The following is a 14,705-nucleotide window of genomic DNA, read 5'->3' as shown; positions in this document are numbered from 1 at the left end:
GCCAGTAACAACCATAGGAGTCTACCGATTAGCAGTACAACAGCTTTAATATCTTTAAATTTGGTGTAGCACAATCCACAGTCTAATTGTATTTGTCAACATCTCTAACCCTTTGTGTCCCATGTTGGGCAGCAAAAGGACTACTGTAGATTAACCTTGAAGGCATCTCAGCACCACAAAGCCGTTCACTCACTCTCCCCCAGTGGATGGGGAAAACAATCAGGAAAGTAAAAGCTTGCAAACTTGTGAGCTGTGACAGTTTACTAGGTAAAGCAAAAGTTGCACAGACAAGCAAAGCAAAACAAGGAACTCTTTTGCTACTTCCTATTGGCAGACAGCTATTCAGCCACTTCCAGGAGAGCACAGCTCATCATATATGAAGGTTTGCTGTGAAGACAAACACTATTTCCTCCTTTACCCCAGCTATTATTGCTGAACATGGCACCCCAAGCTACAGAATATCCCTTTGGTCAGCCTGGGTCAGCTGTCCTGGCTGTATCCTCTTCAACAGGGCAGCATGAGAAAGAGAAAAATCTTTGGCTCTGTGTGAGCACTGCTTTGCAATAGCTGAGGACATCAGCGTACCAACACCGAAAATTGCAAACACACCATCATACGAGCCTCTAGAAAAAAAATTTACTGTATCCTAGCCAAAATCATGACAAATACAGCCTTTAACCCTTGGACTCCTTGCAGAACCCAGGTAGTGCTCAGGGCACCACTCCAATCACATGAACTGCATGCCATTCGAGTTACTCATTACCGCATATGAAGCAGGAAGCACATTAGGCCATTCAGAAAGAAAAAAAAAATAGACCTTCTCATACTCTGTTTATTGCGCACAGAATAAGGAAAGAATTTAGATGTTAAATCTTTGCAGTAAGGTATGGCCTTTTTTGAACAGTTATTTTCCATTACGGACGCTACATTACATCTTCAGTTCAATAATAAACAAGCAATTGTTTCCCTACTTGCTCTTCATGTTTCCTGACAGAAACACAACTTTCACACCTAAAAAGCACTTGTGTTCTGTGTGACCTAAAAAGCTGTACACTCTGCTCTTCAGACATCCATTAAAATGACTTGCTGTTTTAGTTAGGACCCACTGGGATACCATAACATTTCACTATTGTATTAAGTATCTGTTTAGAATTGATAGACAAGATTGCAGCAAACAAAAGGAGGGCTAGAGCTTTTTTAGCCCTCAAAAGGTGTGGTCAAACACATTAAACAAACTTCTTAGATTTTACTATGTGTGAAAGAAAACTACTGAATCTGCAGATGCTTAGAAAAAATGTTTGTTGACTTTATTAACAATTCCAAGTTTATCACAAAAGAGTGAAAGTTCTAACGAACACATATTCATATATTCATCACATACAGGGTGATGAACGAGCTCATCAGAAAAGCAGGGGGAGAATGTGGAAATGAAAGAATAAAACAAGGGACTGAACTGACTAGAATAAAAGCAAGCAATCACAAGAGAACAAAAAAAAGCACATAACACAGTATTTATTACAGGAATACTTGCAGCCTTTAAACTGTACATAACTGCTCTGATTCTAGCTGCAGTTGAAGATCCCCAAAAGGCTGGCTATTTCCCATCTATGTATCAGTTGTTCCAGAGTGTTGTTTGGACTGACAGCTTCTCTATTTGCTTACGTTTGCAGGGATGCAGCTCCACCTAAGTCTCAGGTCACTCAAACACTAGTGCAATGTACAGCTTGGTGAGACTTAGGAGGACTGGAAGATTTGAAAAAATCTGGAAGATCTGAGAAACCACCTGTATAACAGCAGCTTTTCAGATTGTTGAGTAAATGCATTTCCATATTCCTGAGTGGTCACAAATATTACAGATGGGGGAGAAGGGTTTAAGGTATTTTAGAAATCCAGTAATGTTTAAGTTCTGTATCTTTATTAATCAGTTTTATATCTCATAATTTTCCCTGAGTTCTGAACCATTTGGTTTAGTTATCTGAAGGAGACAGAGGTATGTTCTAATGAAATGCATCAACAGGTAATCCTACTTGACAAATTCATATGTTATAGCTGTAGCTGTCAGGCTTCCAATTCACTACGGAACAATCTCTCTGAAACCAGGCAAGTTGAACTGCTGAGCCATTTGAAAAATATATAAAAGCATTAAAGAAAGCAGGCAATTCAAATTTGTTACACATAAAAAAGTCTTATTTAGATACCTTAAAAAATACAAGGCGTTATATAAAAAAAATAAAATCAAAGCTACTTATCAAAATTTTGTTAAATAGACTCATTTAAGATCTGGTTCTGGCAAGCACTAGGTAACAGTATATAATCTCAACTAACATTTTATTTATCCAGTGCTAGCTGATAACAGGTTCAGCTTGCCAACTTAACACGATAATCTCACCAGGCTTCTACAATGTTAGTATTTAAAACATTTGGAAAACAATGTAAGATTATATTATACAGCAAATAATAAGCACTCATGTTGCTGGACCCACAACAACATAGTGAAGTAGATTCTCCTTTCATTGTGTTTAAACAATATTCAGTGTAAGCATGTACAGAGAGCAATGCTGGATGTAAATAATGTGTTTCACTGTTCATTACAGTTAAAGCCAAACAAAACAGATTTATCTGTTAATTAAATATACTAGTGACTTTACATAACATCCCAGTGACATTCTGCTTTTAGACAACTTCAATATTGAACAAAAATGTCCTCAACCCCAGCACACTGAGGCCAGCAGCACTTTTGCAAAGCATCAGAAATGCCATGATATTTTTCCAGTCTGGTTAGAAGACTTATCAGTTTGCTAATTCTGTACAAGATCACCTGTCAGTTCTGACATCTAGGCTTCAAATGTGAATAAAAAAGCAAAGTAATTATTTCTTCAAACTGTTATACAAAATAACTTTCTTGTCACTGCCTTCCTTAGAATAGTAAAAAGTCCACTTTTTTCTAGGACTGAAGTCAGTAGGTTGATTTAGTGGTTCCATTTGAGTTTGAAGAGTAAGAATTAGATTTCTTGGGGTATCTGCCTGATGAGAGAGAGACTTGCATCCTCCGTGTAGTTCGCACGCTTCGGCAAATAAGAGCATTTTTAAGATTGTCTCTGAAGTCTTTTGAAATATAGTAGTAAATGAATGGATCAATACAACTGTTCAGTGTGGACAGACACAGTGCAGTTATGTATGACATGTACAGAGAGCTCTCATTATTGTTTCTGAGTTGCAGATAGTGCACAACAAGTAGCACATTGCTTGGTGTAAAACATATGAGATACATGGACAGGACAGCAATAATGAGCTTGATTGCTCTTTTTCGTTTCTTCCCAGTGCTTATATCTGAGATTGAAGCATTCAGAGTCTTAATCATTAGTATGTAAGCAACAGCAGTGATGAGAGCTGGAATTAGGAAGAGTCCAATTGCAAGTGAGAGGAAGTAATTGAACATGTCATGAGCTAAAATATTGTTAGGTAACACATCATGGCAGGTTGTGATGTTAAGGTCTGAAATATACGCTGTCTGCTTAACAAGATACAGTGGAATGGTTCCCAGCAAAATCAGTATCCAGATAGCAAGGGAGATGCCCAGGGCAATTTCAAACTTCTTTCTTGAATGTACTATGGGGTTCACTACAACCCAATACCTTTGCACACTGAGACATGTCATAAAAAGAATGGAGCAGTACATATTTCCATAAAAAAATCCAACAAGCACTTTGCAGAGACCTTCCCCAAATAGCCAGTTATTGCCATTTACATGGTATGCAATCTTCAGTGGGAACCAGACAACGAAGAGAAGGTCTGCCAATGCCAAGTTAAGCATATAAATCACAGCTGGATGTTTCTTCTTTGTTCTGAAAAAAAAGACCCAGATGGCCATAGCATTGCTTGGCAAACCAATGATAAAGACAATGACATAGACAATGGGAAGAAAAACTGTAGTCAGTTTTCCTGTAAGGACTTTTGCTGCAAAGTCATCCACTTTGTATGTCTCCTCAGAGGCATTATCAGTATTTGGAACCCTCTGGCCAGCAAAACTTCTTCCTTTTGAACTGCTGTTTCCACTTCTCTCTAGAAAAAGAAATAAAAATTGAGAAATTGCTGTTATTTATTTTTCTTGACTTTTCTTAATATTTTTTGAAATCTTTAAGATAAACTAGGTAGCATGATTTACACTGTGCAATTAAAGAGGGCCTTATCAATAAAAAAAATTAAACATTTTCAAATACTTGACAATTTTTCTTCCCTTTTTTTAGTTTATTATCCAAACAATACCTATATCCTTATTCAAGGATTGTATCATCTACCCACATCATCAGGTGCTTCTACTAGCTCAGCAGTTGAAATAAAAACTGCTTTAAGTATTCCACAGCACTATTATCCTTTTTCATGGTGCTGCCAGATTGCTCAAGTGCTGAGATGCATAAAACTCTGTAGCAGGCATCCAACATATATGCAGTACAAGTTTCTTAGATGAGATGGCCTCAAAATCAGCTAGGCAGAAAATAGAGCATGGAATCATAGAAAGGCTTGGGTTGGAAGTGACCTCAAAGATCGTATAGTTCCAAGCCCCAGTGCTGTGAGCAGTAACCAATGAGGCACTAGACCAAACTGCCCAGGGCCCATCCAACCTCACCTTTATTGCCTCCAGGAAAGGGGCGCACTGTCCTCAGACTAGCTGGAACTGAAACAACTGGAATGCAATGCAGGAAGCTATGTGTGCAGGAACCAGGGAATTGATGGTTGAATCACCATCCCTGGATGCGTTTAAAAACTGTTTGGGTGTGGTACTCAGGGACATGATTTAGCGGAGGGTTGTTAGAGTTAGGGCAGGATGGTTAGGTCACGGTTAGACTCGATGATCTTTATCGTCTTTTCCAACCTGAGCAGTTCTGTGATTCTATGACTCTATGTGTAAAAGACTTCTGAAGAAAGATGTTGTACCATATCCAAAGCTAAATATGAACAGGCTAACTTTGCCCGAGAAGATGCAGAAGGGGCAGATATCTGTAATCTCCTTCCAGTTCTCAGGTAAGGTAGTTAAGCAGTCCCTACAATTTCCACCCAAATTACTATGCTGCTAGAACTAGCAGCCTAGACTGCTTTGTACACCAGAAAGTTATTACATCAGGTTTTGGTCTGTCTGTTTGTATGCCGCATAAACCTGAAAACCATATAGGTAAACCAGACACTCCTGACTGCTCTGCCTTGTATGAGAGCCCTCATACGGCTCAGTCCAGAGACTCCCACTACAACACCTTCCATACCCAGTGCAGTCCACTTGCACAGACTAGTCAAAATGCACTAACAGAAAATGACAGTGCAATTACTCTGTTCCAGAGAGTCAGCCAAAAATCCACAGAGGTAGACGGAGTGGACACGAAACACGACTGTTGGTGGTAGAAGTATTTTAACCTTATCACAGTTTCTATCAATATCTGAGGACAGCTGTAGTGGGAAAACAAACAAACAAACAAACAAAAAAAACACAGCTCCAACTCCTCCACTCAAAACAACACAACAAAAACAAACAAACAAAACCAAACCACACACACACAAAAAAACCCCACAGGAGTATAAAGAGCTTTCTTAACGAAGCAGGTTTGTGCGTAATAAGACAAAAACAGTGTTTAAGGATGAAACTTTTTTCTTTCAGGGATGACTGTTTTTGATATAATTCAAAAACAAAAAATGCTTAACAGCTTAAATTTTGAAGCATAAGAATTATCAGACAAGAACCAGATAAATACACGACTATCCATGTTTCCAACACAGAGTGTCAAAATAGATTCTCAGAAATAGACATATAATGTGTATCAATTCTTGGCTGTATAGCTGGTACTTGTATGAGGGTTTTGGTTTTTAAGATTATGGGACTTTCTATGAAATACATAATCCATCAGAGAGGGATTGCCTAGGAGAGGCATCTCCTAGGAGAGATGCCTCTGCCTAGGAGAGGCAGGACAATTTCTGGCAACTGGAAGGCCAACATAGTGAGCCAGGCTTTTAAAAGAAAGACTTGTAGGGGAAGCTCCAAAAATCACAGAATCACAGGGGCTGAATGACCTTAAGAGATGATCAAGTCCAACTCCCCTGCTAAAGTGAATTCTATACAGTAGGTTGTACAAGTAGGTGCCCACACAGGTCTTGAATATCTCTTTAGGAGACTCCACAACTTCTCTAGGCAACCTGCTCTCCTGAGTCATCACCCTTACCTTGAAGTTCTTCCACATGTCAGTATGGAACTTCCAATGCTCAAGATTTGGGTCACTGATCACTGCACACCACTGAGAAGAGCTGGGCCTCATCCATTTGCCTCCTACCTCCCTTTAGACATTTATAAAATATAAAAATGTATAAAAAATGGCAATGCTCGTGCTTTTGCAACCAAATGGGGAATAAGTCAGGCCAATCCAAACAGTGATAAACATTCCTTAGTTGCCTCTTGCAATATGAGCCAGAAGGTCAGCTACCTCAAAGGTGCATATAGCTACAGATGATCCTCTTGCATTCTTCTAGAGAAATATGCATCTTCTACTCCCGTCTCCTCCCTAGAGTGTCTATATACCAATGCATACAGCATGGGGAGTAAACAGAAAGAACTAGAAATATGTGTGAGGCCTCAGGATCACAGTCCCCCTGTAATCACAGAGATATGACTGGAGAGCTTGCATGACTGGAATGCTGTAATGGATGGCTAGGTACTCTTTAGGAAACAGGCCAGCAAGGTGAGGTGATGGAGTTATTCTTTTTGTGAGACAGCAACTGGAATAGATCAAGCTCTGCCTAGTAATGAATGAGTGGAGACCTTATAGATCAGAATTAAGGAGAAGGCTCACACGGCTGACACCACTGTGGGTTTTACTACTGACTGATCAGAGGAAGAAGCTGACGAGGCCTTCTACAGAAAGCCAAAAAGTAGCTTCACTATCAGAGGCACTTATGGCTCTTATGGGGTATTTCAACCATCCTGATATTTGCTGGAAAAGCAACACAACCAGGCAAACACAGTCCAGGAGGTTCCTCCAGAGAATTCAAAAAAAATTTCTGACATAAATGGTGGTGGACCCAATAAGAAGTGTGCAGCTGGACCTTGTTCTTACCGCTTGACAATGTGAAGGCTGGGGGCAGTCTTGGATGCAGAGACCACAAGATAGTGGAGTTCAGGACCTTACATGGACGTACAAGGCAATAAGTAGGATTGCAAACCTGAACTTCAGCAGAGTCAACTATGACCTGTTCATGGACCTACTTGGAGGTATCTCATGGATTACAGCACTGGATTGTAAATAGGCCCAAGAGAGTTGGTAGACATTCAAATCCACTTTTTCCAAGCTTATGACTGCTGTACCCCTAAGAGTAAGAAATCAGGCAAAGGTGGCAGGAGTCCTGCATGAATGAGAAAGGAGCTCAGTGAAAATCTCAAGTGGAAAGTCTATGGAATGTGAAAAAGTGGTCTGGCTGTTTGGGAAGAATACGAGAATATTACCAGGGCACAAATGGATGCACTGAGAAAGGCTAAGGCCCGCTTTGAATTAAATCTGGTTTGGGAGGTCAAGGACAACAAGAAATGTTTCCTTAAGTATATCAGTAGCAAATGTAAGATGAGGAAAAATGTGGGGCCACTGCCACGTGTGGTGATTGCTCTGGTAATGAGGGAGTCCAAAAAGGTACAGTTACTGAGGACATAAGGAAAGGCACTGTCACTCCAGTCTTCATAAAAGGCAAGGAAGAGGAGTTGAGAAACCACAAGTCAGTCAGGCTCACCTCCATCCTTGGGACTTAATGGAAAAACTCACCCCTTATGTAACATCCAAGCAAGTGGAAGAAAAGATTGTCATGAGCAGACAACATAGATTCACAAAGGGGAAACCATGCTTGTCCAATCTGGTAGTGATCTACGATGTCATCACAGTCTGAGTAGATGGGGGTGAGCAGTGCATGTTTTCTACCTTGACTTCAGCAAGCTTTTTACACTATATTCCATAACATCCCCATAGGTAAACTGAGAAAGTGTGGGATAGATGAGTGGATGGTGCAGTGGACTGAGAAGGAACTGGGCTTGTTTAGCTTGGAGAAAAGAATACTCCAGGGAGACCTCATTGTGGCCTTCTAATACATGAAGGGAGCAAGAACGACTGTTTAAATGGGTTGATAGCGATAGGACAAGGGGGAGTGCTAGGACAAGTTTTAAACTAAGACAGAGGAGATTTAAGTTTGATATTAGGAAGAAGTTTTTCACTCAGAGGGTGGTAGCACACTGGGAACAGGTTGCCCAAGGAGGTCCCATCCTTGGAAGCATTCAAGGCCAGGCTGGATGTGGCTCTGGACAGCCTGATCTAGTGGTTGGTAACCCTGCCCACAGCACGGGGGTTGAAAGTAAATCTTTGAGGTCCTTTTAACCCAGGCTATTCTACGATTCTATCAGTACATGTTACGGTCCGACCTACTCAAAAGGAGCCCTGTGGAGAAGGACCTGGGTGTTCTAGTAGACAGTAGGTTGGCCATGAGCTTTGCCGCTGATGTTCACAGGCTTGTTTGAAATGTATAATCAAAAATATTCTCCAAAAACACTATAATGTTAGCACAACACTGAAGAACAAAAGCAACACAAAGTAGATTGAAGAGCTCATGACCCACAATTAGTATTGCAAGAGTGACAAAACAGAGACAATAGTTTTATTGTTGCTATCCTTTGTTCTGTTTTGGAAGACATGGTCAAATTAAACGGATTATTTCAGACAACAAGTTTGGCTTTCACGCTCACTTCTTTTGGTTTCGGCTTCAAAATTTGACTGTTACTGGTCAGCTTTTATTAGCCCAGCTGGCATGCATAGGGAGGCAGTTCTGCATCCTGTTTCTGTAGCAGTTAATGCTCCCTCCCAGGGCAACCAATCCTTTGTTAGGTATGTGCATTTTCTACAACCCTTTCATACTCGCTGTTTTCCATAACAATTGCTGGTTTTTTCCAAGCAGAGTTTCACCCCGCCTGACTCAAAGGCAGAGAATGCAGTTAACTTGCTTATCTGCCCACGGGAAAAGCTTACCAGCCATCATGGGGACGAAATATTCCTTCCACACCAAAAGATCGTTTCAACACTGTTGCTATTTGTCCAGTATCACAGAATTACAGAATTCCCCAAGATGGAAAAGACGCACAAGGATCACTGAGTCCAACTCCTGGCTCCACAAGGAACCACCCAAAAACGGGACTGTGTTTCTGAGAGTGTTGTCCAAATGCTTCTTCATATACAACCCACAGCACAAAAAATGAACTACTATGCCCACCCTGCAGATACAGAAGTGGTGGTAGTATACGGTATCTAGTTCAACTATTGCAGCTCACGGTGGTAATATCCACAAGGGACTACAGTCTATCAGTCTACAGACTATCCCAGTGCTCGGTTCAGCAGCACAGATTCACTGTAAATCCACAACGTCATGAGCCTATTGGACAACAGCATGTCTCCTGACTTAGAATTGCAGAATCATTAAGGTTGGAAAAAAGGACTAAGAACATAGACTAACTGGGGTTGGAAAAGACCTCAAAGATCATCCAGTTCCAAACCCCCTGCTTTGGGCAGCTCACTAAATCAGGCACTAGATCATGTTGGCCATCACCTGGTAGTAGTCCCAGCGATCACCTATTCCAACCGTGGACCCATCAAGCAGCATGCCCCCTGAGCCATGTCCTCTGCAGCACATCTTGGCACAGGGAATCCCATCACCAGCTCTCTCCTGTCTCAACATCAGAACATCAAGCACCTGGCTTCAGTGCTGAAGCTCGCCACTTTCTCCTGCAGAGTTGTTTCCGCAGTCACAGCTCAGATAACAGGGATACCAGGAGGCAGACCCACATCACCAACTCCGTGCTCAACCACGAAATTTGCACCTAACGCCTCACTGATTTTCACAGCCTGAGGATTTCACGCTGCCTTCCGTCTGCGAAACTTACAACAGCTCCAGACAGCACAGACGAACACTGAGCCAAAACGTACCAATGCACAGCAAAGCAGAACGCATCTATTGCTATCGCGTCCCGGTATCGAGCACGCAGCTGATAACCGCGTAATAAAAATCCAGCGTTTGCGTGCTGAGAAAGCACGACCTACCACGAAGCTGACTTCATTATTTACACAGTTCTTATGCATATACTTTTACTACATAAGAAGGCACGGTAGGAACGAATGCAGGACGGCACAGTGCAAAGTGCACGCTGAGGTACAGCCCTGGGGCTTGCTGCAAAGGCAGGGAAGTGCGAACATTAAAGCAGCAAAATCCCAACGTCACTTTTTTTTTTTTTTTCCCCCTTTCCAAATAACACTTATGTCCAAAAAAGCAACATAAACTAACAAAAGTAGGAATTAAAATTAGGGAAAAAGCAAAAACAAAAACAGACAAACAAAAACAAACAACCAACCGGAACAAAAAGTGGTAACAGTCTTTAAAGATCGCTGTCTTGTTCGCGGTTTTTTTTCTGATACAGTCCGGCCGCTAGCCGGTCGCGAACAGCTCCACAGCCGGTTATGTAAAGCGCCGGCAGCCACCGAACGCCGCGCTGCCCGATGGAGGAGCCGCCAGGAGAGCCCGCCCGCCCCACAGCCCGCGGACCCCGCGCCGTCTCACCTGTGGGAGCGGCAGCCGCCAGCAGGGCGCTGAGCAGCAGCAGCACGCACAGCCCGCGGCGCCCAGCCATCCTCCCTCCGCTCCGGACGCTGCCGCCGATCTATCTCCCGCACGCCCGACCAGTTTCGCCCGATACCTGAACTAGGAGGGGTGGAGGGGGCGGAGGGCGCGGCCTGCCCGGCAGCGGGCGGGAGGGCGGGGCCGCGCCTCCAGGGCTGAGCGGAGCAGCGCCTATAAATGGCGGGGGGAGCCCCGCTGCGGGGTTCCCTCGCGGCTCCGTCCGTCACAGCTTGCTCTTCGGTTGGGACTGCGCTGCTGCTGCAGATGTCCTGCGGGGAGCCCGGGCCGGTGTCCGCAACAGGGGCGGCCGCTGGGGCTGCTTTTGTATTGCAAGTTTTGAATCATCGAATCGTAATCATAGAATTATAGAGTGGCCTGGGTTAAAAAGGACCTCAAAGATCGTCTAGTTTCAACCCCTGTGGGCAGGGTTGCTAACCACTTGAGCAGGCTGCCCAGATTTTTATACCAGCTTTGGGTGGTGAGGCTCACTGCGCGGAGCCAGAAGTCGCACCAGACCACCTCTGAATTGTTCCTCATGTACACCTGGTGAAGTGAATGGCCCTGCGTGTGCTGTGGCATCGCACTGAGCTGTAGGAGGGGAACACCTTCCACATCATCTTTGTTTCTTCCCCATGTTCTTCCAACACTGCTCGCTGATCAGGTTTGTATTAGAAGATCAGCAGTATGTGTGCTGAAGTAACATTTTTATCAGAATAGCCCAGCAGAGTGTTGTTTGGTCTGCTCTGTGTGGGGACATCGCCGTGATTCGCACTGACCAACACCTCAGCTGGAAAAGACCACAATGCGTTAGCAAGGAAGGGGCTGAGGGGCGTTTTTGGAGTCTTACTACTCCTGCTGACTCATAAAGTGCTTGTTTATGTTTGCCAGGTTTCAAACTATTCTTCAGTGTGTTGTCATATGAAAAACAAGCAGGAATATGTGTAATGGTTGCTTAACCCATTGCATTTGCGTGTAACAGCACAAGAGGGATGTTTTTGCTGTTGGCCTCATTTAGGTTCGGGGAACACCAGGTTCCTTTCATTTTTGCAAATACAGGTTTCAGGAATAATGCAACCAAGCGTAATGTGATGCTAGCCGTGTTTTCAATTTTTTCAACGTATTTTAGGAGTGTATTTAGACTTGTAAAAATCAAGCGTGCAAGCTATCAAATTCAGAAATTAAAACCCTTTCAGCTGTAATTCACACCTCTGGACATGGAAGTGGCTTTCTGGTCACATCAGTGGTGTCCTCTCCCTCTTGGTTAGTATGCAGAATGCTTAGTGTTTAGCTAGTGATAAACTCGTTGCTTTCTTCCATTCTTTTATTTATGTAAATGAATGAATATATTATGAATATATTGCTCTTATTCTATGTTGCTCTGAAGACAAAATTGTTCTTTTTGTGTACTGTGATGTTTGTGAAGTCTCACTGCAAGTGCATGGAGTCTGCATTGCTCATACGTTACAGGTGGGAAGTGGAGCATAGAGGTAACAAGGTAAATACACTTGGAAGTGTTAGGTATCTAGGCTGTGCTCAAGGGCCTTTTTTTTGGCTGGGGGTGGGGGTGGGGAAGTTCTTTGTTATAAGTTAGTCACTCAAAGCATGTATTTGCTTCTGTTTGTCATCACTCATAGCTCCTGTTGGTTCCTATTTGTCATCCACCCAGTGAAGTCTGCTCATCTGAATCTCAGCTTCCTCCTGAGCACTGAGAAAGCAATAGACCATCTCTATGGACACCCCTGTCTTCTTTCTTACGTGCTGTGTTGTTCTGTTAACTTTACAGGCTGCTTCATGAGTACTTAGTCTCCAGCTCCTAATCACCTTGTTCAGTGAGTTGTAATCTTCCCACCTGGATTTTATCTAATCTCCCTTTCAAATTGGCATGCATGTATGTGCTGGCTTTCAATTTCTATGGTGTTTTCCCTCTCTTTCTACGGTGGTTTCCCTTTCAGACCTGAAGTACTAAGACCTATTTAGCCCTCCTCTCATCTGGGTCTGCTCCAGCCGGTGCTCTCATGCTGTCTGCCAGCACCTAATTTTCACTGCTCGTTATTTCTTGATTTATTCTATCCAGTCTGTCTTCTTGTTCCTTTACATTCAAAGCAGATGGCTTATCCCTTATTTGCCTGGATCTAGCAACAGTGGAAGGAATTGAGAACAAGGCAAAAGGATTAATTGCTGTCAATAAACAAAATCTGCTGCAGGCTGTCCCATGAGGGGTTGGAGCAGCGTCTGAGAAAGTTCTGTAGCTCTCTGCAGAGTCAAATGTCACTGCAGGCATGTTTTCTGCAAATGAAACTCTGAGCTTAGCCTGTAAGTATAAGAAGACCAAGCTGATGTACGTTTCTAACTTGGCTAGGTCTTTGTAGGAATGTCAGTAATTGACATAAGGAATATCTCCTTTCAAAATCTCAGAAGAAATTATTGAAATTCACTGGCAATCAAACAGTGGAGCTTATAAGACTGTATGCAGGGCATCTGTAATGCTGGAGAACTGTCAACTTGCTTTTCAGGAAACTACTGATCTTGGGTATATTTAAGCTGTGGATTCTAGAGCTCCATCAATGCCTTGATAACAAGGCTTTTCTTCTGATTTTGTTCTCTTTATTTACTTTTATCTAGAAGTTAAGTGATTTTAGCTAACATCGTCAGCATGCATTCTATTTTTCTAGCAAAATTACACATTCATAGCGTGCAGATTAGTTCTGCCTCAAAACTTAAAATGTATGTAATAGAAACTGGATACTTTTTGTAGCTAGAGCTTTCTTTCTGCACTTCAATCACACTGTGAATTTCTGAATTCCATCAGTGAATGGGTTTATAGTCTCTGCTTTACTGTAATCCAATCACATGCCTTTTGGGGAAAAAGGTACCGTAGTCTTAAATGTTAGCATCTTAAATGCTTTCTTAAGGTGCAAGAAGAGCTTGTTTTTAGAAGACAGAGGACAGAAAGATCTCCCACCTTTAAAAATCAGCGTGCCTTGTAGTGATGGCACAAGCACTTGCCTTACATTTCAAACACTGTGACTGTGCTACGGTCCAAGGACAGAGTGGGAAGTTTGGTTTGAATGAAATAATAATTTCATTTTGGTAACTTCAGTATTGTAAAGCCTTCCTCCTTGTGTTTCTTGTTTGTAAGGTGACACTTTCTTGCATCTAAAGTAGTCTTTTCCTTTTTTTTTTTTTTTTTTCCAGAATCTTTGAATAGGTCTTAGACTATCTTCTGCCCAGTTCTTGGTCAGTTTTGCTGGCAGACTTATTGGGTACTACATACTGGTCACTAAATGTCTCATGTGTTCATCCAGGATTTCAGAAACGGGGAGTAATGGGCAGCAACTGTGGTTGTCACTGAATGTCCATGACACTCATATGTTCATCCAGGATTTCAGAAACAGGGGGTAATGGGCAGCAACTGTGTTTTATTTCGTTGATAGCAAAGCTCAGTTTTATTTTATTTTTTTTATTTTATTTCTTACTTTGTGCTTAAGAATTCACTTCCATTGCCTTTCTTATCCTGTCCACCCTAAGACGCTTGCAATTTTTGGGAATTCTGGCTGTCATGAATGTGTGTTTTGTGAGTATTGTATTTGTGAGTAGTGATGTTAGTGCTGGGGATGCCAGAGTGGTCAGTGTATTAATTCATGGCATTTTAGGATCATTGTGTTGGAAGAAGGGTTATGTAGTATGAGTTGTTTAAGGAAGTCCATTAATGGTTATTGGGTATCTTCCTGATTTTTTTGACCTTCTGTGAGCTGTGTCCTGTATTTATTCCTGATTTTTGACCTTTAACACTAACTGTATTTGCACCTTTCCAAAAGTGAGGAGACAGGCTTTGGTCTGGAAGCATCGCAAAGAGAAGTGGCAAAGGTTTAGAACAAAATGTTAGGTATGTCTGGTGTGTGGAGGATACAAACAAAAGGCAGCCCAAGCCTTGTTTCACTCTGCATGGAGCTAGAGCTGTGACTCCTGTTTACAGTGACCTTTCCTTAATAAAGGACACGTGAAGTAAACAAGAATGCTGGGGCTAA

General features: G+C 42.3%; 1 protein-coding gene across 1 annotated transcript; it reads right to left on the bottom strand.

Moving 5' to 3' along the window:
- Positions 1 to 1,285: 1,285 nt before the first annotated feature.
- On the bottom strand, positions 1,286 to 10,724 carry F2RL1 (F2R like trypsin receptor 1). Its single transcript, XM_042825924.1, has 2 exons — positions 10,618 to 10,724; positions 1,286 to 4,062 (listed from the first exon to the last, which is right to left on the bottom strand). The coding sequence occupies exons 1-2, from the start codon at positions 10,685 to 10,687 to the stop codon at positions 2,957 to 2,959; spliced, it is 1,176 nt and encodes a 391-aa protein (XP_042681858.1). The 5' UTR covers positions 10,688 to 10,724; the 3' UTR covers positions 1,286 to 2,956.
- Positions 10,725 to 14,705: the final 3,981 nt, after the last annotated feature.

The sequence above is a fragment of the Centrocercus urophasianus genome, unplaced genomic scaffold (genome assembly GCF_019232065.1).
Source record: "Centrocercus urophasianus isolate 14NV4802_14NV808 unplaced genomic scaffold, USGS_Curo_1.0 seq_25, whole genome shotgun sequence".
NCBI classification, from domain to species: domain Eukaryota; kingdom Metazoa; phylum Chordata; class Aves; order Galliformes; family Phasianidae; genus Centrocercus; species Centrocercus urophasianus.
This window is presented reverse-complemented; position numbering and strand designations above follow the sequence as displayed.